This window comes from Aplidium turbinatum, chromosome 9 (genome assembly GCF_918807975.1).
Source record: "Aplidium turbinatum chromosome 9, kaAplTurb1.1, whole genome shotgun sequence".
Classification (NCBI taxonomy): Eukaryota; Metazoa; Chordata; class Ascidiacea; order Aplousobranchia; family Polyclinidae; genus Aplidium; species Aplidium turbinatum.
The window spans coordinates 14,073,593-14,099,451 of record NC_137480.1 but is presented as its reverse complement, the minus strand read 5'-3'; the positions used below and the strand labels follow the sequence as shown (position 1 = coordinate 14,099,451).

General features: G+C 38.0%; 2 protein-coding genes across 2 annotated transcripts; one reads left to right on the top strand and one right to left on the bottom strand.

The window, feature by feature from the left end:
* The first annotated feature begins 355 nt into the window (after nucleotides 1-355).
* LOC145777190 (wings apart-like protein homolog) lies at nucleotides 356-18,319 on the top strand. Its single transcript, XM_082588511.1, has 17 exons — nucleotides 356-1,420; nucleotides 5,636-5,743; nucleotides 7,277-7,348; nucleotides 7,983-8,129; nucleotides 11,771-11,898; nucleotides 12,300-12,420; nucleotides 12,751-12,895; nucleotides 13,079-13,245; nucleotides 13,712-13,823; nucleotides 14,187-14,379; nucleotides 15,096-15,256; nucleotides 15,642-15,757; nucleotides 16,053-16,193; nucleotides 16,313-16,428; nucleotides 16,605-16,804; nucleotides 17,094-17,281; nucleotides 17,772-18,319. The coding sequence occupies exons 1-17, from the start codon at nucleotides 413-415 to the stop codon at nucleotides 17,850-17,852; spliced, it is 3,204 nt and encodes a 1,067-aa protein (XP_082444637.1). The 5' UTR covers nucleotides 356-412; the 3' UTR covers nucleotides 17,853-18,319.
* Nucleotides 18,320-18,740: 421 nt separating this feature from the next.
* LOC145776604 (uncharacterized) lies at nucleotides 18,741-23,714 on the bottom strand. Its single transcript, XM_082587834.1, has 3 exons — nucleotides 23,492-23,714; nucleotides 19,337-19,479; nucleotides 18,741-18,956 (listed from the first exon to the last, which is right to left on the bottom strand). The coding sequence occupies exons 1-3, from the start codon at nucleotides 23,534-23,536 to the stop codon at nucleotides 18,830-18,832; spliced, it is 315 nt and encodes a 104-aa protein (XP_082443960.1). The 5' UTR covers nucleotides 23,537-23,714; the 3' UTR covers nucleotides 18,741-18,829.
* Between the last annotated feature and the right edge of the window lie 2,145 nt (nucleotides 23,715-25,859).

Here is a 25,859-nt window from a genome sequence, read left to right as displayed (position 1 = left end):
TTATCCAACTGGCTCAATTTGTTTTGCATTTATTAAATAGTGTTCTAGTGCCAACATACTGAACAATAAAGCCTCAAGTCATCATACTGCATTAACTCAATTGCAAAACTACATTCTTAACTAAGTGAGCTAAATTTCAAGCTCGAACAACTCTGTCATTGTAGCCTAAAAAGGAAAGGTTACTGTACCTTTTCATGTAACTATCTTTTTTAAATTAATTTATTTAAAACTTACAAATACATGACAATTATAAAGAATGACCTACATTTTGAAATTATCGTTGAATAGCTTTTAAAAATGGTTTCTTTTCAGTGTAGACAGTCATAACTGTGGTATATTTTATAAGTACATCTGAATGCCTTTCAACTAAACAATTTTGCACTGTCATTTACTTGAGGTGATATGTTGAAAAATGTCTTCTAACCAACGAACGTATGGTCGAAAAAGAAAAGACGGTGCCGAGGACAAGTTTGATGCTATCTTTGGCACAGAGTCAGTAAAAAGGCGGATTACTGTAGAAATTGGTGGATTGAAAAATAGTAACAAGACAGCACGAAAAAGTTTTTCCCCAAAGAAACAACCTTCAGGAAATGGTATTGACAGATGTGTAAAGTTAAATGCTTCTCTTGTTTCTAACCAGGTTGAAGTGTCAAATTCATTTGTTCAATTTACTGATGAAAAACCTCAAGCATCACCAAATATTTCTCTTATTGAATCAAAGAATATTTGTCACAGCAGAGATGTCAAATTGGATAGAATAAATGCAATGCCAAATAATACTCAGAACAAATCAAAATACGACCTCCTGTTTAAGAAAAATGAGAAGAATGCTTCTGATAAGTTTGATGCACTTTTTGGTGACGAGATTGAAGGCATTCAGACAAAGTCACCAGTCACTAAGCCCAAGGAGCCTAATATAAAATCTCCAGATTTTAATAATTTATTTGGTTTTGCTGATCCGGATGATGCAACAATCCAAAGGAATACTCAGAGAAATGACTCTCCAAATAAAAAACAAACCCACTTAGAAATTTCTAAACTTTCTCCTACCAAATCTTTAAATAAAGGATTTGGAATTACTGGAGCAGCCATGAAAACTGTTGGTGGAAAAGTGGTTTTAAATATTCATAAAAGAATTAAATCTCCCAAGAAAATGATCACTATAATGCCTCCTGAAAGCCGAAAAGAGAATATGTCTTCAAAAGAGGACAGCCCTGCTCATGAAAAAAACTCTATATCTTCTTCAACAGACGCATTTCATTTTGATACTGAAGAAGTCCAGAAAAAGTCTGAAGTAAAACAACTACGTCATTTAGCTAACCCAGTCATGTCAAGGAGTAAATCCAGTACGCCTGTTACTACATCTTCCACAGTAGACAATAAACTGAAGCATGATAAAATTTCATTGGTGTCAATCAAGGTATTTTGCATGTATTTATATGCTTAGAAGAATGTTATGTCACTTGCTTTTGTTAATCTTCGGCTAGGCTTCTGACAAACATGATTTTTTTTCAATTTTTGACTTCTAATATGTAGGTTTGGTATGAAATTGTTTCTTGCTGTTTCGTAACTGAGATTGGTGGATTGAAATTTTAAAGTGCTACTCATTGTCAGCTAATATTTTTGAAAATGCAGGCAATGCGATATGTATATCCTACTTCGTACAAAATAGTTTTTTGCTTGACTAATTTGGTTAAATGACACACGTTAGATTTTATGCAAATTGTGACAACCATATTATCAGCTAGTCCATGTAAAAATCTAACTATTTTAAGCAACACAAAAGATGGTGTGTATGTGACATGTTCTAACTGTTCTTTGAGAGGTGGCAGCAAATGTTTTAGCCTATAATGGTTTTAAAAGTACTTATTACATTCAATGGAAGAGTCTAGTTTTTGATCAATAGTACCGTAAAGCGACAAAAATATTAATAGTTTAAGTTGGAGTTGCACTTTCTGCATTTCATTGCCTACCAACACTCCAACAGCTAAGCTTATCCTTTACAATGAAACACGAATCTCATGCGAGTAAGACCAAAGCTAAGAACTGTTAATGCGGTCTGGGATGATTTGGAGACGACTGATTCTGTGCTTTCTCTAAAATTAACATAATTAACAGCAAATGCGTTATGTATATCAGAATGATGAAAAAGCACCTCGGTGCTTACAACATCAAATATTTATTATTATTATTAAATTCAGCGACAGCTCTGTTTATTTAGACAATTTGTAGGAATTATTTTGGGGTCCCCACATCTTTTAGGCGTAGACAGTTAGGCGCCGCTCAAATAGGCACCACTAGGAATAGCACCTAAATGAAAGGGCGCCACAGAGCTCCGTACCTAAATATCCTGACGCCACAGTGTGCGTGGTTATAAGACTTGCTCCCTCATTTTGGTAGGCAGTTTTTGTGTTTACCTTCCCACACCATGCAAACGAAATGGTTTATGTTATAATTATTTCACTGTGAGTGTAAGGTAGATGTAATTAGATGATATCTTGCAGATATGTCTAGCACTGATTAATTTATAGCTTAGCCAGTTAACCTAACTTATAATCGTTGATGTCACAATGGTGAATCATGCTAGTAACGTTGAACAGAGCTGAGTGATTTCGTACATTTCACAAATAAAAGTAGTTGGCCTACAGATTAATTTATTATATATATACAGTTCATTGCGTTTTAAGGAAGTGATTGTCAGATTCGCCACTAATGTGTCGACCATGGTAATGATTGATGCATATCAAGTATGGATGGGCAATTTGGAATTAGATCTTTGCATGCACGTCTTAAACCATTACGGTTTTGCTACCTTTTCCTTTTGTGTTTTAATTGACGGGTCTGCTACTATTCGGCGAGTCCGATTCGACGAGTTCCTTATTCGGCGAGTGCCCTATTCGGCTAGTTTTTGAAATTTTATTTCTGAAAGGGAATTATCGGGTACCGTAGCCTAATTATAATTGCCGTTTTTACATCGCTAAACGTTGAAATCGTGCAGAAAGGAATAAAAATAAAATGTTTGAACTATTAAATTAAAATTCGTTATGTCAGTTCAGTTGAGTTGTTTTTATTTCTGACCATCATATCAAAAACAATACACGTCAACATAGCAAAGGTAGAAGCGACAAAACGCGAACGTTAAAACGTGCTTTAATTCGTCATGTCAGTTCAGTTGTTTTTATTTTTGATCATGATATCAAAAACAATTCACGTCAACATAGCAAAGGTGTAGAAAAAGGTAGAAGCGACAAAACGCGAACGTTAAAACGTGCTTGTGACCAAAGTAAGTTATTGAGTTGAAAGAAATTTGGCACGGTCGCAACACCTTCAGAAAAATTTAAGAAATAAAGGGAAAATAAAAAAATAAAATGTTACAAAAAAAAATCATGTTTAATGTCTATAAGTTAGTAACTTTTGAATAGTTAAAATGATTAGTTTGGATCAACAAATGTGTGGCCTACAGCTTGGATTGAAAGGAAGTTATCGGGTACCGTAGCCTAGTTATCCCGACCAGTAGAAATAGCCGTTTTTACATCGTTTTAACGTCGCTAAACGTTGAAATCGTGTAGAAAAGAGAACTCTGCTGACTAGGATACGTTGAAACTGGGAAACATTCACAGAAGCCCTTCGATTTGTTCCAAGAACCCATTTAGCCTAACAGTTCATTTGTACATTGATTCAATGTCTGAATACATTATCTTAAAAATGCATAATCTTAAAAATGCAACGTATCGAAGGGCTTCTGTGAATGTTTCTCAGTTTCAACGCAGGCCTTAAAACTCGTGTTATTTTCCGGCAGCCATCGTGGCCTACCGAGAGCTCCTTCTCGGCGGCCAAATCTGCGTGCTTGGAGGCCAAAATACAATAACGATAGCACAAGTAAATAGCATTAAACTTGCAACAATGTTAAAATGATCACTTAGCGTTGTTGAAGTCTGGGCGACGTCCTGCAATAGAATCGTTGTACCACGCATTAAATGCTTTATCGGGATTGTAATCCGGTATAGCGGGACCATCTGACCCTAAATTGTTTTAACTGCTCGCAGCTCAGTTAATTGTTTCAACTGCATACCGCCTTTCATAAAACTTGACCATTTATTCCGTTATGATGTCACCATTGAGGGTGTGAACTGTGAAGTCACTAACCCACAGCGTTCTCAACTATGAAGACACATGTTTTACCCACGGATGTCAACTAACCTAGTTCTCCTTTTCAACAACGATTCAATGTCCGACAACATTGAATCGATATAAAAACGACAATATTGCCAGCCGATGTAAATTAGCACTTCGGATTAACACTTCGTTAAAATAAACATCGGGAATTGCAAACAAGACTTACAGCGCTGGTGATCGCAGCTGGATGCATTCAATACAACAGTAGTGACTATGATGCGCTGACCTCATTCTGCGTCACTTTTTGATACTACATATTTTCGACATTTAATCCGCGATCATTTTATTGCGAAATTAAATAATTGGCTAGAAGAAACCGGCGGCCAAACTTGGCCGACGGAGGAGGTAGCACAGGCGGTCATTCAAGCACTACTTAGCGGCCATGGCCGCCGGCTGCTTTAAGGCTTGCAACGTATCCTAGTCATCAATGCTCTCTTTTCTACACGATTTCAACGTTGAGCGATGTTAAAACGATAGGCCACACATTTGGTTAGCCTTTTCATTCTGTTACTACAATGTAAAAATGAACTGTTAGGCTAACTGGGTTCTTGAAACAAATTTTTGCTGGTAGGGATAACTAGGCTACGGTACCCGATAATTTCCTTTCAATCCAAGCTGTAGGCCACACATTTGTTGATCCAAACTAATTGTTTTAACTATTCAAAAGTACTAACTTATAAATACAGTATAAACATGATTTTTTTTTGTAACATTTTATTTTTTTTATTTTCCCTTCACATCCTAAATTTTTCTGAAGGTGTTGCGACCGTGCCAAATTTCTTTCAACTCGATAACTTACTTCGGTCACGTTTCAACGTGCGCGTTTTGTCGCTTCTACCTTAAAAACAACTGAACGGACATGACGAATTCAAGCACGTTTTAGCGTTCGCGTTTTGTCGATTCTACCTTTGCTATGTTGACGTGTATTGTTTTTGATATGATGGTCAGAAATAAAAACAACTGAACTGACATGACGAATTTTAATTTAATAGTTCAAACCTTTTATTTTTATTCCTTTCTGCACATTCAGCGATGTGAAAACAGTTAGGCTACGGTACCCGATAATTCCCTTTCAAAAATAAAATTTCAAAAACTCGCCAAATAGGGCACTCGCTGAATAGGGCTCTCGCCGAATAGGGAACTCGCCGAATCGGACTAGCCGAATCGGATTAGCAGAATCGGACTCGCCGAAACGGGCCATTCCGTAATTGACAGCAGGTTAATCATGAAACGCTGTTTGACAGCGTATTTTTTTGCTGAAACTTTTTGGTCATTTGTCCAAAATCTACGAAAAAGGCTATCTCTGAATTGGAGTCTTCAAAACGGGCCATTTTGCTGTTAATGTGCCAAAGCTGGCAGATGATAACAGTGTTCTAAAAATTACTTTCAACACCTTATGCTAACTTGAAAAGAATATGATCTTTGGATTTAAATCATGTATGCATTGATTGTATTGCAGCCACCAAGTCAGAAAACTATATCCGTTTCACCAAACAAGCAGGTCTCATTTTCATCTAGAGGTGTTAAAAGAAAAGTCATATCCAAAGTTTCCCCTCCACTTAAGCAGGTAATGGTACATGCAGAGTTTGTATATTTTTTAACATTGTTTACAATTGAACTACCGGTGTGCACCAATACACTAAGTTCTGGGTATCCAACCTGTGGATTGCGGGGTCTGCTACTATTCGGTGAGAGCCCGTTTCGGTGAGTCCAATTCGGTGATTTTTTTTAAATTATTGGGTACCGTAGCCTAATTATCATTGCCGCTTTTACATCGTTTTAACGTCGCTAAACGTTGAAATAAGACCCTAACCCCTAAAACGGCAATGATAATTAGGCTACAGTACCCAATAATTAAAAAAAAAATTAAAAAAATCACCGAATTGGACTCACCGAAACGGGCTCTCACCGAATAGGGAACTCACCGAATCGGACTCACCGAAACGGGCCATTCCGGGATTGTGACCCCATGTGGGGTCGCTTGAATTATTTCCATCCATAACTCACTATTTATGGTTGTGGTTTTAATAAAATTTATGTGTACTTAAACTTGAAATATTTTTTTCCATACCGTACCACAAAAGAAAATAGGGTCACATGTAAACGCTAGTTTCATTTTTTTTTCAAATTCGGGTTGCTTCTTAAAAAGATTGGGGATCACTGCACTAAGCTGTTAATTGGTTTTGTCATACAAACTATAAAAACTGCAGGACTTAACATTGGTGTAATGGTATAGCATCAATGCATCATCCATGCGCATTGTGCATAATGCAAATAAAACAGAGTCAATTGCATTGAACAATAGCCTATGTTAACAAAATATTGCTATCTCAAGCTTTTTGCTTCAATTCCCTTAATTATTTTGCTGGAGCATGCTTGTTACATGGCTTGATTTCCTGGTCGGATTATTTTGTGTATGGTACTGGCACAATAAAAATCACACCTTCTGAGACCTCTATCCAGATGCAGTTGCAGAGTGTGTCTAACTTCATCATCATCATCAACCAATTTTGATTATACAGGCCATGAATTAATCCTCATGTCGAGGGTGTGGCCTGTCTGTCGAGAACGAAGTCTTTCCCTCCACACCTCGCTATGATTTTGATTGCATAAAGTATTTTTACTTAAGCCGTATGCCAATAAAATAATCCAATGGGCTATCATTTTTACGGAATGGCCCGTTTCAGTGAGTCCGATTCGGTGAGTCCGATCCCTATTCGGTGATTTTTTCATTTTTTTTTTAAATTATTGGGTACCGTAGCCAAATTATCATTGCCGTTTTAGGGTTAAGGGTTAGAAGTTAGGAACTCACCGAATCGGACTCACCGAATAGTAGCAGACCCCATTTTTCAGGGTCATTTATTTACATTTAACGTTAATTCTTTATACAACGGAAGAAGAGCATGATTTATGATGTGTGTTGCAGTGTTGTTTGTTAAAAAATTACTTATCAATCAGTTTAGTAAGCTGGGTTACAGTTAGTTAGTGCGCTGATGATATGTAGCACTAGAAAGCGTCTGCATGTATTTCCTCAAACTATAACTATCTGAGACCTCTAAATGTATCTTTACAATCTAATGTTTGTGAAAACCCATTTCAGATGACTGCTTCAAAAGTTTCATACAACTCGCGTCCATGGATGGCTGACTCTGAAGACAGCACCTTAAACGCTGTGAGTGAGCTTCATGATTCTTCTAATAATTTTTTTATATTTGTGTCATTGTCATGCCCCAGACGAAAAAAGAAAGTAGAACACAACATGCCAGCACACTAATGGAATGCATCACAAAATTTCGTCACTGTAACTACTGTCTGTTGAAGGTCGTTTTCATTAAATAACTCACTTCGTTCTCTTGGGTATCTTATTGTCTTTTGCATTAAGGATTGACTTTGGTACATTTGTAAATTATAGGTTGTTATGATCTGTATGATAGAGATTGCCCAATCACAAAGCATGGAGTATTGCTCGAAATGACTTTTTTCTTTTGTAAAAAGCATTTTTGAGCGTGCGGTTTGAACCAAGGTTCTCTGAGAGTTAATAGCCAACCACAGGTGGACGATAGATGTGTTTGAAACACCTGTGATTACTCCCACAAATCTGGCGATAAAGCAGCTTTACTGAAATTGTTGGCAAAACTCTTTAACATAAAACTTAACCAGCTCTAGCAGGCTGCTTTGTTGTCAAATTTGAACAAACTGTTTGCAAGTGGAAAAAATGCAGCCACCAATCAGTCTTTAGCAAGTTGTCGTATTCCATTAACAACTAGCACAAACTTGGTTTTGACGTTTACAAATGTTGTTTCAAGGATGCTGACTCTCAAACTTCGTCACAACCCGACTCGTTGCAATCCAGCACGAACATCACACCACAGCTGACTCGATCAGTGACTTGGCCCGAGCAAGTCGGTGAAAGTATTGTTACCTCATTGAAATGCGACAAGGCAGCCAAATCAGTAAGTAAACGTTTCAACATCGAGGTTTCTTTTAGCGTTGATAGTTTTTCTTTTTTAAAACGAAAAAACGGTGAATGTTTATTGTGTGCTTGTATAGTTAGACCAAAAAATGTCGCTTAATTAACTTTTCGAATACAAGTGAATGAAATTATATTTTGTGTGTTCAATAGGGTGGCCAAAAAAAATTGAAATTTTTTATTTTTGTTTGCACACCCTCTCATTTGAGGAGGATTCATGAAAAAATGACACTGTGAAAATTTGAAGTGAATCTGACAAGAGGAAGTGCTCTCCCACCGACCTCAAAGTTTGGTTTTATTGGCATAATTCGTCAAAATTCCTTGAATATGTGACATAATTCTTTTTTGACTTATATACATTGCAGTTGCAGCATTTTTGTTTTAACCATTGTTTTACTCTGAATTTATGATACAATAAGTGTTTCCACATGCAGCAAAACATAAATAATGCACAAAATAGATCACATTAACAAGCGTTTGGTATGAAATTAAATGCACTAAACTTTAGCGAAAACCGCATAAAAGTACGTTCACCAGTCACGATCGCAACGCTTTAGGTGATAACACATTGCCCAGAAAAAGCAAACGAAACGTTTGTAAAAAGTCAAGCCATTGATTTTATTTAATGGAGCTGTTGGCTTTTACTTGCACTTGTTGGAAGCAGCTTTCTGTGGTGCTCGACCACCTGACAGAGGAGCTGGCGCTGCTGTTTATTTTCCGTAAGGACTTCATTGAAGTGAGTAGCTAATTTGACTGCCCAGTGCCCGCTCTGCACAATCATTGACGGCTTTGAGACGACGGCATGCAAGAAGTAGCAGCCTTCAATTAAATGCCTGCTGCACGACAGTGATAGCTCTAGTGTGGATTCTCATATTGCTTGATGTTGTGTCAAAACAAAGTGCAGCTAAATGCTCTGCTACAACTCGTGTATGAATTCCACTACTTTTTGGCCCATTAGTGATCCCGTTCCAATAGGCAGCTTTGGAATGCCAAGCAGTATTTCAACATGCATACCAGAAACTACAATGGCCAAAGAGTCGCGCTTTGTGCCAGTGGCATTAGTCAAATGGTACCATGAAAATGAGCAACAAGTGGAACTGTTGGTTTAAATTTTTTCCGCACTGCAGCTGCCAGGCTTTCACGTGAGGTGTTTTGAGCATTCATGACAGAGGAATGTGACACTGTCAATTCATTTATATCAATTCCAGCTGCAGCAAGATCAGGAGTGATGATCATCATTGCTTGACGACTTGATGTTATAGTTCTGTTCAGTGCTGCATTAAACAGTGGATTATCAATAATGCAGTGTTTTGGTAATGGCTGCTCCTACTGAGTTTTTTTTTGTTTTGCTGTTATTTGGATTTGTGGTGCAAATAGTGGGTCACTGGAAGAATCTTCATCATCTGCTGATCATTTTCATATGAGAAAGAAGCAGCACTTGATGGTACTGGATCAATGCGATTTCTGTTGCGTCTCTGTTCATCATCTTTGCGCTTTTTATACTTTGCAGCAGCTTTGCAATGCATTGGGTCCTCTGTTGTCATCAGTATCTGTCATGCACCACATTGGTCTATCAAAAACTGGCAGTCTTCTGGTATTGTTGTGCGGCATTCCCAGTTAGCATATGCAGTATCAAATAATGCACTTAAGCTCTGGGTGAAGTCAGCTTCTGAGGTCAGCTAGGAAGCTGAATTTCGCCTCCCTTTGTGCTTTGATTTTCCTATATGCTCTTGATGGATGTGTTTTAGTTTGGTAACAACGTGAGTCTTTGCAGTGGTAGCGATATTAGCCTTCACCCACAAGAACTGCACTGCAAGCAAGTGGCAGTGTAACCTTATTGATCTTCATCTCGTAGCAGAGGTGGTGAAGAACCACACCCCATACAGGCAGCTGACATGGCCCCTCAAGAGAGTCAACACTAGAGAGTGGGTGTCCGTTTGTTGACTGTCTTGAGGGGCCATGTCAGCTGCCTGTATGTGGTGTGGTTCTTCGCCGTCTCTACGAGATGAAGATCAATAAGATTACACTGCCACTTGCGTGCAGTACAGTTGCAGATGAAGTAATATTAACTACTACCATCTATGCCACTTTTTGGTTTGCAGCACCTTCATCAATATCTGCCCCTACAAATGACCTAGCAATGTTACAGCTCACAGAGGATTATAAAGAGTTTGACAATGCAATTTCTCAAGTGGCAGAAAAAAGTTGAGGTTGCGCTTGTGGTACATCAGTAAGGATCTTGCTGCACTACCTTTATTCAATGATAATAACACAGATGATGAAAAGAAAGCAATCGTTAATGCTCTTAAGAAAGACCCATTTCCCGAAGATGTTCGTCGATCGTCGTGTTGCCCCAAACAAAATTGTCAAGTTTCAACGTCTCTCTTTGGCACAGTTTGTAACACAGCATTCCCTTAACCTTTTCGAGTCACTGCACTGTCGACACATGGCGTGATTGTGATGATTATAAAGAAGCCTGCAAAGTTTGGCGTCATCTCAAAGCCGTCAATGATTGTGCAGAGCGGGCACTGGCAGTCAAATTAGCTACTGACTTCAATGAAGTTCTTACAAAAAATGAATAACAGCGCCAGCTTCTCTATAAAGTGGTTGAACACCACAGAAAGCTGCTTCCAACAAGTGCAATAAAGTCAACCAATGGTTTGACTCTTTACAAACATTTCTCTTGCAATTTCTGGGCAATGTGTTGTCACCTAAAGCGTTGCGATCGTGACTAGTGAACGTACTTTTATGCGATTTTCGCTAAAGTTTAGTGCATTTAATTTCATACCAAACGCTTGTTAATGTGATCTATTTTGTGCATTATTTATGTTTTTCTGCATGTGGAAACACTTATTGTATCATAAATTCAGAGTAAAACAATGGTTAAAACAAAAATGCTGCAACTGCAATGTAGATAAATCAAAAAAGAATTACGTCACATATTCAAGGAATTTTGACAAATTATGCCAATAAAACCAAACTTTGAGGTCGGTGGGAGAGCACTTCCTCTTGTCGGATTCACTTCAAATTTTCACAGTGTCATTTTTTCATGAATCCTCCTCAAATGAGAGGGTGTGCAAACAAAAATAAAAAATTTCAATTTTTTTTGGCCACCCTAGTGTTCAAACGATGCGAAGATAGTTTGGTATAATAATGAGCAATATTTTATATCATAAATAACGTCGTTTTGTCATGTCGTGATTCTTCCCAGCTTTCAGCATCGGCCTGAGTGCTTGTTTTTTCGGCTTCGGGCAGCAAGCCAATTTTTTTTTTTCACAAAGGCAATAAACTGGTACAGGCGTAGTTTGATAATAACACGGTGGTGAGGCCCATATATTCCGAAACGACGCTGTCTACAGCTTCGTTGTCTCATCGTCTGACTACCGCTATGCTGCACTGTCATGTACCTTTTCATCGGCTAACTTGCTTTTCCATCCGGATCATTCTGACGACGTGACCATGTTAATTCCCTGACTTATCCTCACAACTTTACGGAAGAACACAATTGGTGCCATTTTAAAATTGGCCCGACCTGGAATCAAATCCAGGCCCATCAGAACCAGTGATTTCGACGTCAGTCCTATTCTCTTATTTGCTACATAATGTGATCACTTTTCGTTTCAGTACTTCACCGTTGTGAAGCATGTTAAAAATTATCAAAATTGTCTCGAAGAAGGAGAGGCGCAGGAGTTTGAAGACGAAGTCGACTACTTGCTGGAGGGACTCCAGCCTTCGCAACCCATCTCAGTCAGGTTGGTAAAGAAATTATTTCCAACAGAACATAATTGCTTTTGCGTCACTAATTGCAGCGTGCCACACCCGCCTGTTGTATTGTCTTGCCGCGTTACCATCAATTTCAAGTGTATTTACTGCTCAATGTTTAAAAGTTGTGGCACGCGTAGTAAATAATAATCGCACAAATAAAAGGTTTAATAGTTTCGTGCGCAACTGTGCATGTGTAACTTTCATGTTACTGCGGATGAGAGAGCGTGTTTGAACTTTTACTCCTACACCAAAATGTGTTTTTTCCTTTAGTGCTCACTGCTCAAACATAAGAAAACTTAAGCCCGCACACTGTTGAAGATTGCTTCAAACTTCTGAAACTCGGTCTTGCTTAGTCGCAATCAGTTTCTAACCATGAAAACGCTTGCAGATGTCTGTCTGTGACCAACTTAGCAAGCAAATGTCAACAACATAACTTCCGCCTTTATCTCCGGGCTCACAATATTTCTGACAAAGTATTCTCTCACTTACAAGACGCCAAAGATAACCAGGTGATTGAACTGCGATAGTGTGGACTTTTTATGCAGCAAAAGTCATGGATGTTTATTATTTCGACATCTCAAGAACCGAGGTTTCTCATTGGTTTTGTAATACTGGTGCTGAATTAGTTGCTTTTCAAATGATTTATCAACAACAACAACTCGTGTTTGGATATACCAAGCAAGCAAAATTGTTATGTACATTGATTCGACGTGTACGACGTTGAACCAATGTAAAAAAGAACAATTTTGCTAGCTAAGTATATTCTAGTTTCATTAACATTTAGCCGAAAGCTATTTATAGAGTCGCTTTGAGTAATTATGTGATCGCATCGTGTTCAGGATTTAGCTTTGTCGACTGCCGCCTTGCTCTTCATGTTGAGTCGGGACCGACAAATGGAAATCAGCAAAACTACTTTGCAACTTCTGCTGCGGCTTGTCGACCCTTTCGACAAGAATGACTCCGTTTCCAACCCGGTCAAATCCGGTAGGTTGCTGTTTTGTGAAATCGATTGGTATTGGCGGAACCAGTTGTGTTTACACAAAGCGTGTTTAGAACAAAATCTCGATTTCAAAACTTGTAACATTTTAAATCTTGCAGTTTTTTGTCGTGCGATTTTTTTTTAAATCTAATTTTTTGACAACTCATAATTCTAAACATCTACACCAGCCAACAACTGTAAAGAGAATGCCAGCGGCCGCAAATACAAGTTCTTCAAAACTAAGGACAAAGAGGTGAAAGAAAACGAGACCGGCACCAGCTGCGAGACTATCAGCAAGATCAAAAACATGGTTGAATCCTGTGGGGATCATCTCCTTTCTGCTGACGATGTCTCGGTAAGAAGGTTCAATTGCGAATTTCTTCGATTTCCAATGAATATACCAACTGATTATGAGTAAAAAATTGTAAGAAAAAGAGTGGGTGTATCAAGAAACATCTGTCGGATTGGGCCATGATGCAAGAGAAGGATGTACAAAGAATTCATGATTCATATAGGATCAACAACTCCGGCATTATAAGGCATTTTCTTTCAGATCATAAAAAAGAGTTTTAAGTCATGTAATTTTCACTTTGTATGGAGCTACATGTGCACGAGAAGTTGCTGATCTTTTTTGTTTTTACGTGTTGGTTATAGGTAGGTTGCTTTTCTGCCTAATGTTACAACTTTAAATGATGCCAAAATGCCTTTCATAGATTGAATTTTGGTTAGATTCTCTGCTTCCGAGTAAATTGCAGTTATTTCCTGTTAAAACTGCACCAAACTCAGCAACAAGGACGTAAAGATGATGTTGTCTTGCTCAGGTGAAAAGATTATCAAGTGAGGCTTTGCTCCGGTTCACCGCCAGGAGGACCGTGGCTTGGTTCCGCGAGGAAGTCAGAATCAAAGGAGGGCTCGACCACATCATTTCTTTAAGTAAGAATTTTTGTTTTTTCGATTTTCATCACTTATGAAGATCTATACTTCAATATTCTCCTGAAGAAGATACCAAGCAATGTCATAAATGTTTATTATATTAGTCATATCATAAGAGACCACGTCTTTTCATAATCAATTACGTAAGCCTAATAAGAACCTTATGATGACCTTACCAACGTTTAGAATTAAGTGTGGGACTACCTTTGCCTCAGCATAGGAGACTGTAAGCTATCGAACTTTTGTCGAAATTATAGTTTCAGTTGCAATTATCGCTAACTTTATCTATTTCTTTGCAGACAGTACTTTTGCTTCATTTTTCCTATCATGGATAAATCTTACACAGCCACTTGATATTTTTAGTTAAATCCCATGTGGAAACTTCGGAAGCCATGTTCAAAATCAGGCATGACGATGATAAGTTTGAGGCGAAGTACACGCTTTGCACACTGGAGCGCTTCTTGAAGGTGTTGGAGAACGCGATCGTCAATTCTCCACGGAACGCAATGTACCTGATCACCCACCAGCGAGCGGTGCTGCTCAAGAAACTGTCAAAGTACAGACGTTAATTAAATTAATATGTAAAACTCTGCCATGAAAATGACTTTTGTAATTGAGGTTATGTTTATCTTCGAATTGAAAAACTCTCTTCCGAATCTTGATCCTGACAGTTTCGCTTATTCGAAGAGTTGGAGCCCTGTAGTAGATGGTTGAAAGCTTGTAAAGGACCGATGACGTAGATTGATTGAGGAGTTCTCGTTTTTGAAGCGTTGCCTGTGACTGATTCTATCCACTTGGTTTCACTGACTAGAGAGCCATCTTTAAAATGCACGCTCATCTGCACAAGCCGATGATAACCAATCATTGTTCGATGTTGCGTATATTCGCTTGAGAAACCGAGTGTTGTTGCGATGCTTGGACTACCTGGCGCTGTGGTGTCGGAGGTGAAACGTCGCGCAGAATGCCACATACTACTCACTTGTTTTGCATGTCTTTCTTGACATCTAAGAACATTCCGCACCCTTCGCACGTTTGTTTAATGTTTAACCACAGCAAAAGTTTAGATTTCTATTTTCTTGTGTATGCAGTTTTGTATCGTAATTAAGATATCTTTGAAAGACGAGCAATTAATTTTGTCTTTGCCGTTCTTGTAGTTTGTATTGGTATGTTTGGTTGCCTTGGATTGCTCACACGCTTACGATAAGCCTAGAGGAGTCAAGAACATAAATCTTTGTTGAATTGTTCTTGTATTACTCTCTTCTGTTTATCCAGGTTGATGAATCTATGCAAGTCATGGTTATTTCAACATCCTTACCGTCCTCCTCTCGAAGGAAGAGGAGATGCTTCTCCAGCCAACAACGATCCTTACGTGATCCTTCGAAACGCCATTCTCCAAGTGATTAAACTCCTTGTCAACATCAGCAATGACAATGGTAGGTGCATAACTGCTCGTCCACTTTATAATGTGACAGCGAAGGGACGTGTGTATTGTGTAAGGATAAGGGCATTTAATTTGTTGCCTTATTTCTTCACACTTGTTAGGGTTTGATTGTATACTCTGCTTGATGGCCATACAAGATAATTTAATAATGATAACTATATAAGATAATTCACGTTGCCAGCCAATTTTAGTACATACCGTTGCGTTTGGGTTTGAGGAACACTTTTTCGTTGACTTTGGCTAGATTTTGATTGTATTTGATTCAACGTCTGCAGACGTTGCAACTTGCGAATGTGAAAAGCAACTGATTTGCTGTCTAGGTTCTTGCATACAAGGCATCAATGATATGCTTGAGAACGTCTCTTATCCTTTTGCAGAGTGGGTCAGTACAAGAGTAGGAGAACAAGACGGGATGCTGCATAGCATTGTGGATTGTGTGCTTTTAATACCGACCCAACTTGAAGAGCCACACAAATACGAACTCACGCTGCTGGTAAATAAATTCAGCTGAAATTCTATATGATAACATAAAGATATTATGAATGCTTTGAATTAGTGTTTTTGTTATGTTTTTTTTTAACACAGTTTTTATTCTTACACACTTGCGACACACTTTTGTGAAGTTTTGTGTCATTTAAATAGGAAATTTCTCAAGAAATTGCTAAAATGCGCTTTACCTGTGTGCTAGGAGTGATGACCAGCTCTTGGTTTGTCCGGTTCAGCAGAAAAAACTTTGTAACTATAATGTTTTTCATGACTCCTTGATTAAAATATCGCCTGCTTTATAGAGTCTCAGCTTGCTTGTGAACCTTGTTGAGAGCAGCGCTAAAAATCGTATGGAGATCATGAAGATGACAACAGGATCCCGTGTTGGAGCCGGTGACGCTGACTCTATCTCTCAGACACCGGTTGTTCAATCGTTAGTTCAGGTAAGAGATCAAAAATCTAGTTAACATGGATAGATTGACTTGTACATGTTATTTTTGATTTAATTTTTGCCACAGAACCTCAGCTATATATGGCTTCAAAGTGACTTGTGTGTTTCCAGCTTTTCCTCCAACGCGAGGCTGCCGCACGGGATAATGAGGTTTTGGGAGAGGAAGGAGTCAAGAAAGCAGCGGAAGCGAAGAAAGCTACCTCAAGTGACTCGTCTGATTTGTCAGGGTGTGTGAATAATTTACTGATTGTATGTAAAATGTTTTTGACACTGAGCATTTGCTGGAAATAACAAATGGCTTCAAGCTCTACATCTGACAAAATGCTGCTAACTTTTTTCGGCAATTGTAGAATTTATTGTTTAGAAGCTCCCGACACGTTTCATTTGTAATAAAACTCTTCAGATCCCAGCCATCTGGAAGCATGCGTGCCACAGAGCATGATGGACATTGGGAAGAGACGGAGGATGGGATGGAGTGGGTGCCAGCGGAGAACACGGATGAGGCGACTCCCAGCAGCCAGGAATCTCATCGCTCCAACATCTCGTCAAGCAAAAATCCAGAGAGTGCTTTGACCGCGGAAGAAAAGAACGAAATGAAAGAAAGTAAGCTGGCAACTCTGGTTTTGTTACTCTTCGGATTTTTTTTTCTTCTGGATTTGATGGTTTATCCTTTATCAACGTACAACTGTTATTGTTTCGACTTCGTTTTAACCAGTTGACAGCAAACATCTAAACGCAGAAAAGGACCTTTTTGCTCACCAAAAGTATCATTAGGAACGATGGAATGAAATCACAGGATGAGTGGAGGATAGTGATCCATAGAGTCTCTTAGAGCCTGAATGTAGTGTGATTGATTTTGAAAAGTTTCATTACAAGATTTTCACTTTCGCAGCTCTGGACAAGGCAAATGAACACATGGAACATTCCATCGTTGCTGCCTACGCCGCTCTTGTGCTGGGATGCCTCATCCACGGTAACCGAGCCAACTCCTCCGTGATTCGTGGCTTCCTGAACAGTGAGGACGGATTCAAACCCATGGTCAACATGCTCAAGAAATTCCTTTCCTTCATGAGCTTAACGGTGAGAGATGTGGCTCATTTCGCTTTTTGCACCACGCTGATAATCTTGTTTGTTGTGCTGAACAGTAACGCTTTTTCAATCGGATACAACGTTGCATTTTTGTAACAATTTCAGCTTCAACCTCTTTCAAGTTGACAAGCTTAACACAGTAGTAGTCAGGTTGGTGGCATTGAGTTAATAAATCTCGCAAACATCATTGTAATGTGCCAACAAACATCATTGTAATGTGCCAACAAACATCATTGTAATGTGCCAACACAGAAGGTAAAAACAATATGACGCAGAAAGATAAGCAACCAGTGCCGAATTAATAGCTCATGCGTTATATCAAAATAAAACGACAGTATGTATTTCAACGATAAAGGTCTTTCTGCGTCTCAAAAACAAAAAAGCTGGGTAATAACCATGTTTGATTGCTCAAAGAATCAGGTTTGTAGAATATTTATTTTTTGTCAAAACACAATATAACAAATCAAAATTCATCAAACAGGCCGGAATGAGCGGGAAAGGTGAAAAAACGCTGACGCAAATTATTGAAGTTATAGAAGAGGAAAACAGCCAGAAGATTTGACCACTTTTACGTACACGAAAGTTGTGGAACCAACGTAATTGGGACTTGCAATCATAATAATTTGTGAAACGGTGTGGTGGGAAAAATGATCAGTGCGCGCGCGTGTGTGTTATTTTATATAAGATGACATGAGGAAATTTTAAGACATGACGGCCTCAAATCCCAGACAGCAAATCAGTCGTTTTTTACATTGATTCGCTGTCTGAGATCTTATATCATGAAGTTATTTTATGCCCTTAAAGATAAAAGTCTATAAATTATGATGTTACGATGATATAACAATTTTTTGATTTTTAAAAAGAAATCATTGATTATCTCTTATGAATCAGGAAATCGCATTGTTTATGCGAAACTCAATACAGAAGACTTGCTTTTTAAACTTAGTTTTAACTGACCTGATTTATATTTGACAGTTTTTACACTTGTGCATTTTATTTGAGTTTTGTTTGTAAATAAAGGATACCAGAAAACAGATGATAGGCTATAGTTGTCTCTTCTGACTGAACACTTTGAAGCCTGTTTTTTTTAAACTTGATTGTTTTATTTGCTGTTTTATTTTCGCGGAGTAGAAAAGTTAAGCAATCAATTTTTCTGAAGGAAGCTTCTTAGTACTGCAGTTGAAAGTAGGGTGTGTTTCTCAAAATCTAGATTTAAACCCTGAGCTTTTCATTTTTTTACCTCCACCAATTGTTCTTGAGTCAGATCTTACTAATCCATTTGTTTCTTCAGAATCAGTGTTAATCTACGCATAGGACTAAATTTTGAAATAGGATACGGTTTTAAATTTAGACCTCTGCAAAACTTTCTTTGCGTTTTTGTGAATTATCATTCACCTTTTGAGGTAGGAACTGAGATCACTTCTCAAACGAACAACTAGGCCTTTCCACTGTTGCACAACTCTGCTTTTAATACATGAAGCCAAATGCATTTTCCAACTGCTACAAAAATACAAAAACGTCAACAAGAGAAAGTTACATTTAAGAAAGTGATCGCGGATCGTTGAAGTATCCCAGCGGTTTAGGAAGAGGAGGTGGATTCGCGGATGGCGTGATGACAGTTCCATGCTGCAGCCTATTACCGGAAGCTTGCACAGGTTTCACAGTTCTGTGTTGATGAACGATTGTTGTTTCAACTCGATAATAATGGTTGACAAACCCGGCACAAACAGTGGCTTAGCCTACATTTGAAGCTGTTCAAATAGGCTGTTGACCAGACCCTGTGCTAACTCCCTTTATACAAGACTTATCAGAACCGTTATAGTAGCCTACTTTGTACAGTAGGGTATAGCTTGGCAACACACGCACAAATAGGAGCCATATAATACTTGAACATCCCCGTGCACATTTATATTGTCAAGTTACCAAAATAGGCTTATGTCGCTTCTCATGAAATACAAGTGAGGTTAACAAGTTCAAACTGTGTAACTTTCTGTTGTACAAAATAAGATACAAATATAGAAATTCAATCATGCGTAACCTACTTACATTTTGTGATTAGAATTGAACAACTTGATAAGGTCTTGGTATGGTCTGCTTAGATCTTCTCTTGTCGGCCTAGGCCTGCATTGCAATTCGTTGTTTTTTGCAGGCACAATTTTTTTTTCGACAACGAGGGTCTTTTGTTTTTGCTGAAATAAAAGTAGGTCTAATAACTGAAACTTGTCAAAATAAAGTTGTGGAAGGTTTGGTAGACTAAGCTACTTTAACTTCATATCTTGTGGCTGAGCTGTGAGCCAGCAGTAGGCTATATTGTGACCTATAAGCTACTACGCACAATCGCACATGCTTCGTAACGGTGTCTTTGGATTTTGCAGTTCATTTAGCACAAATTTGAAAGTTGCAATGCTTCAAGTGGGCCATTCCATGACGCACATTCTTGCTTTCTTCATGTTCCTCCACAAGACGTTTGCCGTCAGCCAATATTGAGTGACTGTTCTAACGACACGTTAAGAAAGCCGCGTGATATCTTAAGCAGCTATGACCCAAGCTTATCCCAAAGTAAACGTGTCTTGGCGAAATTACAATTTGCTAAGACCAAATGAACAACGATTGGTAACCTATTTTTTGTAACCTACATCCGTTAAAAAAATGGTTCTCAAAGTTTTCTCCCTGACATAAACTTATGCTAGACCACTACGTACGCTGATAGGCTATTTTATTTAAAATTCTAAATCATTTGCAGAATTGCAGCCTACTTAGCCTATACATGACGACAAATCCTGTATCTACAGTAAATCCAGTAGACTACGTAGCCTCAGCTACAATGAATATAGATATCATTGGAACATTAAAGTTCATTTTAACCGTTGAATAATGCCAAAATGCCACACCAACAACGTTTGGGCAACATAAGCTCGTTTAATTCAAACAATTTTATGGATGTTGTCTGTAGGCTACGTTACACGTTGCATATACCATTACCATGTCTAATGCACAGTGGCGGCTCGTCAGAAGGTGCTGCGGTACTGCAGCACCCCCTAGCGTAATTTCACTGGTTACACATATAACTTAATGTATAACCTAACCTTTATTGAAGAACCTATTATACGTGTATTTCTTGAAAATCTTCTCAAACCTATCGTCATATCTAGAAAACAATAGCACAAATCACCGCATTAAACAAATTCTGGTACGGAAACTCTGGTACTGCAGTCCCAGTTTCGGCTAGTTTGTGCGGTATTGCGCATGCGCGAATTTCTCACAAGCGACGATTTTAGCTGGGAGAGGGACTGCGTTTTTTGCAGTACCAGAGTTGCCATGTTGTAGTCTTGAAATTTCTCTTACGACAGAAACTGCTGGACTGTAAGCCAGTGGTATTACTATTGGCAACCCTGTCAGTCGAAGCTAGTCAGGCAGCTAAATGTGTGTTCTCCCTCACTAACTTGCAGTTGCTTTTTGAGCTGTTTAGAGTTAGACTAATGTAAATTAAGTATTTTTGTAGAGTTAGACCTAGACGTTAGTGTTTTAGACAATTATGATGTTGGACTAAGAACAGATGCTTACAGCATAGGCTACATTTATTTTTTTTAACATTTCTCAGTATAGATAGAACTATGCATAGCATTAACTGGTTACCGGTACCTTTTCCTGTTTATTGGCATGTTCGTATACCGTATTGATGTTAGGTCTATATTGTAGCTTTCACAACCATTTTCATTCCAGACACGTTAATGATGAAAAATAAACTGAACTACCGGTATATGCCAACAGTGAATAGGCTATGAATCTTTAAACTGCATAGCCTACTGTATGAAACATCAAATCCATAATGCCAGATCAAACCTTAATGGTATATATAAATTGCAGATTTGCGTTATTGAATTAGGTTGTAAATAAGTTAATTTGAGACTTTCCAATCTATAAAATGTGTTGTCCAACATTGCTTTGTCAAACCATATATAAGTATTTTGGCAGAGACAAGTAATTTTGGATATGAAAGTGAAAGTCAAGTGGAATATGAGGTGAGAAAAAATAAATGATCACCCAATTTAAATGTTAGTTTTAACAACCTTGCTTTCTGTTGCTTAACATTAAGATTACAATGTTTTACATGGTACGAGTACCTGATAATAGCATAGCCTACTGTACTGTAAAGGAAACTGCTCGTATTTATGCAAACAAGTACTGCAACTTTTGTGAAAATTTTTACCTAAAAATGAAATAAGGGAACGTTCAAATATTACGTAACGCCTTCGAGGGGGAGGGGGGGTTTATGCAAAGCGTTACGTTAGCGTCACATCGGGGGGGAGGGGGTTCAAGCAAAACGTTACGTAACGCTTTCGAGTACGGAATGGTAGTTTTTTGTGCTGAATTCGTAGTGAAAAAGCGTTACATGGGGGAGGGGGGGATTGAAAAAAGCGTTACGTTGGCGTTACATGGGGGAGGGGGGGGTCAAAAATTCGGAAAAAAAGCGTTACGTAATATTTGAACGTTCCCTAAGACAATAGTATATCTTAAACTCATGTAGATGCGGGAATAAAAGAAGAGAGCTGAAGAAGATATCACGGTATTTGACATAAACAGTCAGAGGAAAAGCTGTTGGGAAAGATGTCTTGATCAGGAGGAAGAAAAGTTGTCTCATAGTACAAGTGGCATTTAGACACATATGTCCAATATGCGTCCAGCTAGTAAACTTTCTTTTTGCGTTAAGTAACAATAAGGCTTATAGCTCTCAATGTTTAATGACTGCCCAGACAGCAAAATCCACCATTTTTACATTGATTCAACGTCTGCAGATGTTGAATCAATGTAAAAATGGCAGATTTTGCTGTCAGGGTAGTTGCTTACTGCAAATCACAACAAAATCAATGTTCAAAGGCAATTTTTACTGCTAGTCCTACATTTTTATGGTAATAATATGTTCATTTTTTAAATAAGTTATTTGATGATTTTATGCATTGCATTCACTCCGTTGTATTCACTCCTCAAATTGCTTTATATCAGGCCTGATGTCATCTGATTGTTTTTATCGTTCTGAATACTTTCAATTCTTCCAACGCTCATTGTATATATGTAAATTTGTAACAGTAGATAGGCTATTTAGTGAGCTTTTAAACCGACTGCATCCAAAGTGGCTCTCTGTGACCTTTGTGCATTTGCATTTTGTGTATTATTTTGTTGTTTTGGATATGGACAGCTTTGTCTGAAGCAAATAAATAGTAATAAAAATATGATATTTGAAATATATCTCATCCACTGTTTGCTTTTGAGTGCCTTCAGCCTGTAAGTTAGTAGTTTGAACAGACTCTTCAAAATAATTGCTTTATATCAAAACAACCTTTTTCACAAAAAGATGCTGTAACTCAAAACAGTCAAAGAATTTTTGATGTCAACAAAACTTTTGAATGTATGTCATGTAGAGGCAAACCAAACATGGTAGCCTATAGGTGCAACAGGCCAAGTGCAACGTCCCTGGCACTTGGCCTGCAAATTTTTTCATTTTTGTATCATTTCACATCGCCAGACGTTGAAATCATGTACAAAAGGGAACTTTGCTGACTAGGTACAGGTTTTAATTGAGAAACATTTACTAAAGCCATTGGATTTGTTCAAAGAACCCAATTAGCCTAACAGTTCGTATTTACATTGGTTCAACGTCTGAATACGTTGAATCAACCAATTGGCCTAACAAGTTGATTCAATGTAAAAAAAACTGATTTGCTGACTGGCGCGGCGCTTGTAAATGCAATTGTCATTTCGCCGATCAATTGCAACACCGATTTGCTCCGAAATTTCAAAGTGCGTTTCAATAGTTTGGCAACCTATTTTTTCAATACCATGGCAACAAGAGGAAGAGGAAAACTCCTCTCACTTTTTCAAAACGCTGGCAGCTAAAGTATTACGAAAAAACATTTTTTTTGTTTCAAAGTTCTAAAAATCCACATTTTCAACTGCTTAAAATTTTTATTTTTTGTCCTGAAAACACCAGGAATGGCATTTTAGAGCATATAAAAGTGCAAAATTTTCTGGGGGGGCATGCCCCCAGACCCCCCTAGGAGGCTCGCGCCTTCGGCGCTCGTCCGTTCCTGTCACCTCATGACGTCATACTTAACATCATCATTTACAGCACCCCCATGGTCAAAAGTCACGAGCCGCCACTGCTAATGCAACAAGCTACGCTTTACATATGACCTAGCCTACCTTCGTTGAGCTTTTCACATAACATCTTGTTGGATTTAGATCCATTGCAAACACTTGATACTTTTTACGTAAGGAATGGCATTGGCTTACAGCAGCCTAGCCTACTTATCAAATAATATTTCTTGTAGCCAACAAGTAGGTCTATTCAGTTGATTAATTTTTGAAACATTGAAACCAGAACCACAAGCAAGCAAAGAGATATGCCTATCAACTTGATAAATGATGTAGCAACATTTCAGTCCTTTTGTTTGTTTGACGCTTGTCAACAATACTCTAGCATTGAAGAAAAGCGCCTCTCGACTGTAACTTAAGTAGCCTATAGGTAGGCTATATACAAAACGTATCCCACCAATAGGAGAAAACGATTGATGTTTTAAAATTGCTTATGCCTTCATAAGGTAGCCTACACACAGGACTGTCTGTAAACATATAAAAAAAAGTTCTAGAATTTTCCAAAAAATAGTCGCCAAATAGTTTCTGAGTTATATGTTTGTAAGCTTGACGTTTTCACCGGTTAAACACACACTAGTAAAGTCAAGTAAACTTAAGTTATCGTATCTTTTTGTGGGTGACAAATAGCGCTTTTGCTTTTTAATTGACTGCACCATTTTTTGAATACCGTAGCCCAACCGTTCAAAAGAATAAACACCATTGTTTTTTATTTCTCTAGTCTATAGGGTTGGTCGACCTCTCAATTACATAATAACTAGGGCGATTTTTTGTTACTAAAATTACTTTTTTTTAGTTGTACCAATTAACAAAAGAAATGTAGAACCAAAATTTCATGGTTATGGGGTCAATATTTAAGAAGTTATAAAGTTACCAAAAGTCACTTTTTGTGTTTTTAGGTTACTTTTCATTTGTTAGGTCACTTTATTTTGCATACCTTTTTTGCCTAATTCCCTGTTTATTGATTTTTTATTGCTATTGTATTTACATTTATGTATTTAGGCTACATTTATGAATTTACATTCTATGTAGGCCTAATGCCAAAACTTTTAATATAATATCTTCTACTATGGTAGGCTACGGATTTTAAGTTAGCACGAGCCCATGCTTGTTCGTATCGCGTGTATTCCCGAAAACTCGTAAAGTAATTTTTTGATGAAACAAATTGTGTTAAAGGGATACTAAAGGAAAAACCTGACTTGGCGATTTTCCACGTTCTATGTGTTTAACTTGCTACCATAAAACCATTTTCAATAAAATTTTGCCCCATTGCGGTCTGATCAGCATTCCGCGCGTACTTTTGTCAGAGCTTTCAAAACCAGAATGGGCCTGAGCAGCGAAGCGTGCGACTGTACAGTCTACGTCACAAAAGACGAGCAATCAGCTGATCACGCAACAGTTGTTACTGCCGGCAATTTAACTTTCAACATCAAAACATCAGACAATTTGCTCAAAACCTCAGATCTGACGTTAAAACATCAGATGTGGTAAAGTGGCTTTTGTTATTGCTGTCTTTTGTGACGTATTCTCGAGCAGTGTTTGCACTTTTTGGTCATTTAAAAAAAAAGAAAATAAATGAAACATTGGACTTTGGGCCTTGCCAGCGCCAGTGAAAACAAATTTTTTTCGGTAATTTTTTTTGAAATGTATTCTTGAATGTTCAGTTTACGCATTTTAATGCTTAATTCCCGTTTGAAAATTTCATTTATTAGTATGCCTTTAACTAGCCTATATTTTACCACTTGCAACAGCTAATGTGTTTGATCATAGTTTGATTGACAGAAACTTTCTGCCAGAGAATGTAAAACATTGCGCATGTGTAATTTGAATGTGCAACTATAATTTGAGCACAAATTGAAGCTAATTTAAATGTTGTTTTTTTATGTTGAATTGCTGCTTTTTCTTTCGCTTTCTTGTTTTCGTTGAATAAAGTTACTTTTTCGCAAAAATAAAGTCAAATTTTTTGAATTTTTTAGGTTACAAAAAAATCATCCTAATAATAACCTATTCTGGTATCGTTTTTCTTTTGTAGGCTATGTTTGCACTTTTTTATATACGATATATAATAAAAACACAACGGTGGGATGGAGCACCGGATAAGGCTTTCCGATAATGCAAACCTGGTTCGAAACCCGGCTTTGACTGGTTATTGAAAACACCGCTTACCTCTACCTAGGGTATAATAAATTGGGTGGGCATAATTGCTGAAAGGCGGTCGAGAGAAAGGAACGAACCAGTGACCACCCTGTTCTCCTTAGTGCCGAAGGCTTAGTAGGCTACAATGAGAACGTTTGAGCCTGCAGAGTCACTAAACATGATTTGGGTCAGAACCGGATGTTCAATTTCTCAGAAAAGCAGGATCACAACTTTGGATTTATACTATTGTTACAGTAACTCTGGCAAAAATGTTCGGTTACAC

Excerpts from the sequence above, each read along its gene's own strand:
- LOC145777190 (XM_082588511.1), top strand. The coding sequence starts at position 413 with ATGTCTTCTAACCAACGAACGTATGGTCGAAAAAGAAAAGACGGTGCC. Across the intron at positions 1,421-5,635 it reads TTTCATTGGTGTCAATCAAG|CCACCAAGTCAGAAAACTAT; the intron begins GTATTTTGCATG and ends ATTGTATTGCAG. Across the intron at positions 12,896-13,078 it reads TTCCAACCCGGTCAAATCCG|CCAACAACTGTAAAGAGAAT; the intron begins GTAGGTTGCTGT and ends CATCTACACCAG.
- LOC145776604 (XM_082587834.1), bottom strand. The coding sequence starts at position 23,536 with ATGGATCTAAATCCAACAAGATGTTATGTGAAAAGCTCAACGAAG. Across the intron at positions 19,480-23,491 it reads ATGTGAAAAGCTCAACGAAG|CAAAAACAAAAGACCCTCGT; the intron begins GTAGGCTAGGTC and ends CTTTTATTTCAG. Across the intron at positions 18,957-19,336 it reads TTCAATTCTAATCACAAAAT|AACTGTGAAACCTGTGCAAG; the intron begins GTAAGTAGGTTA and ends TCATCAACACAG.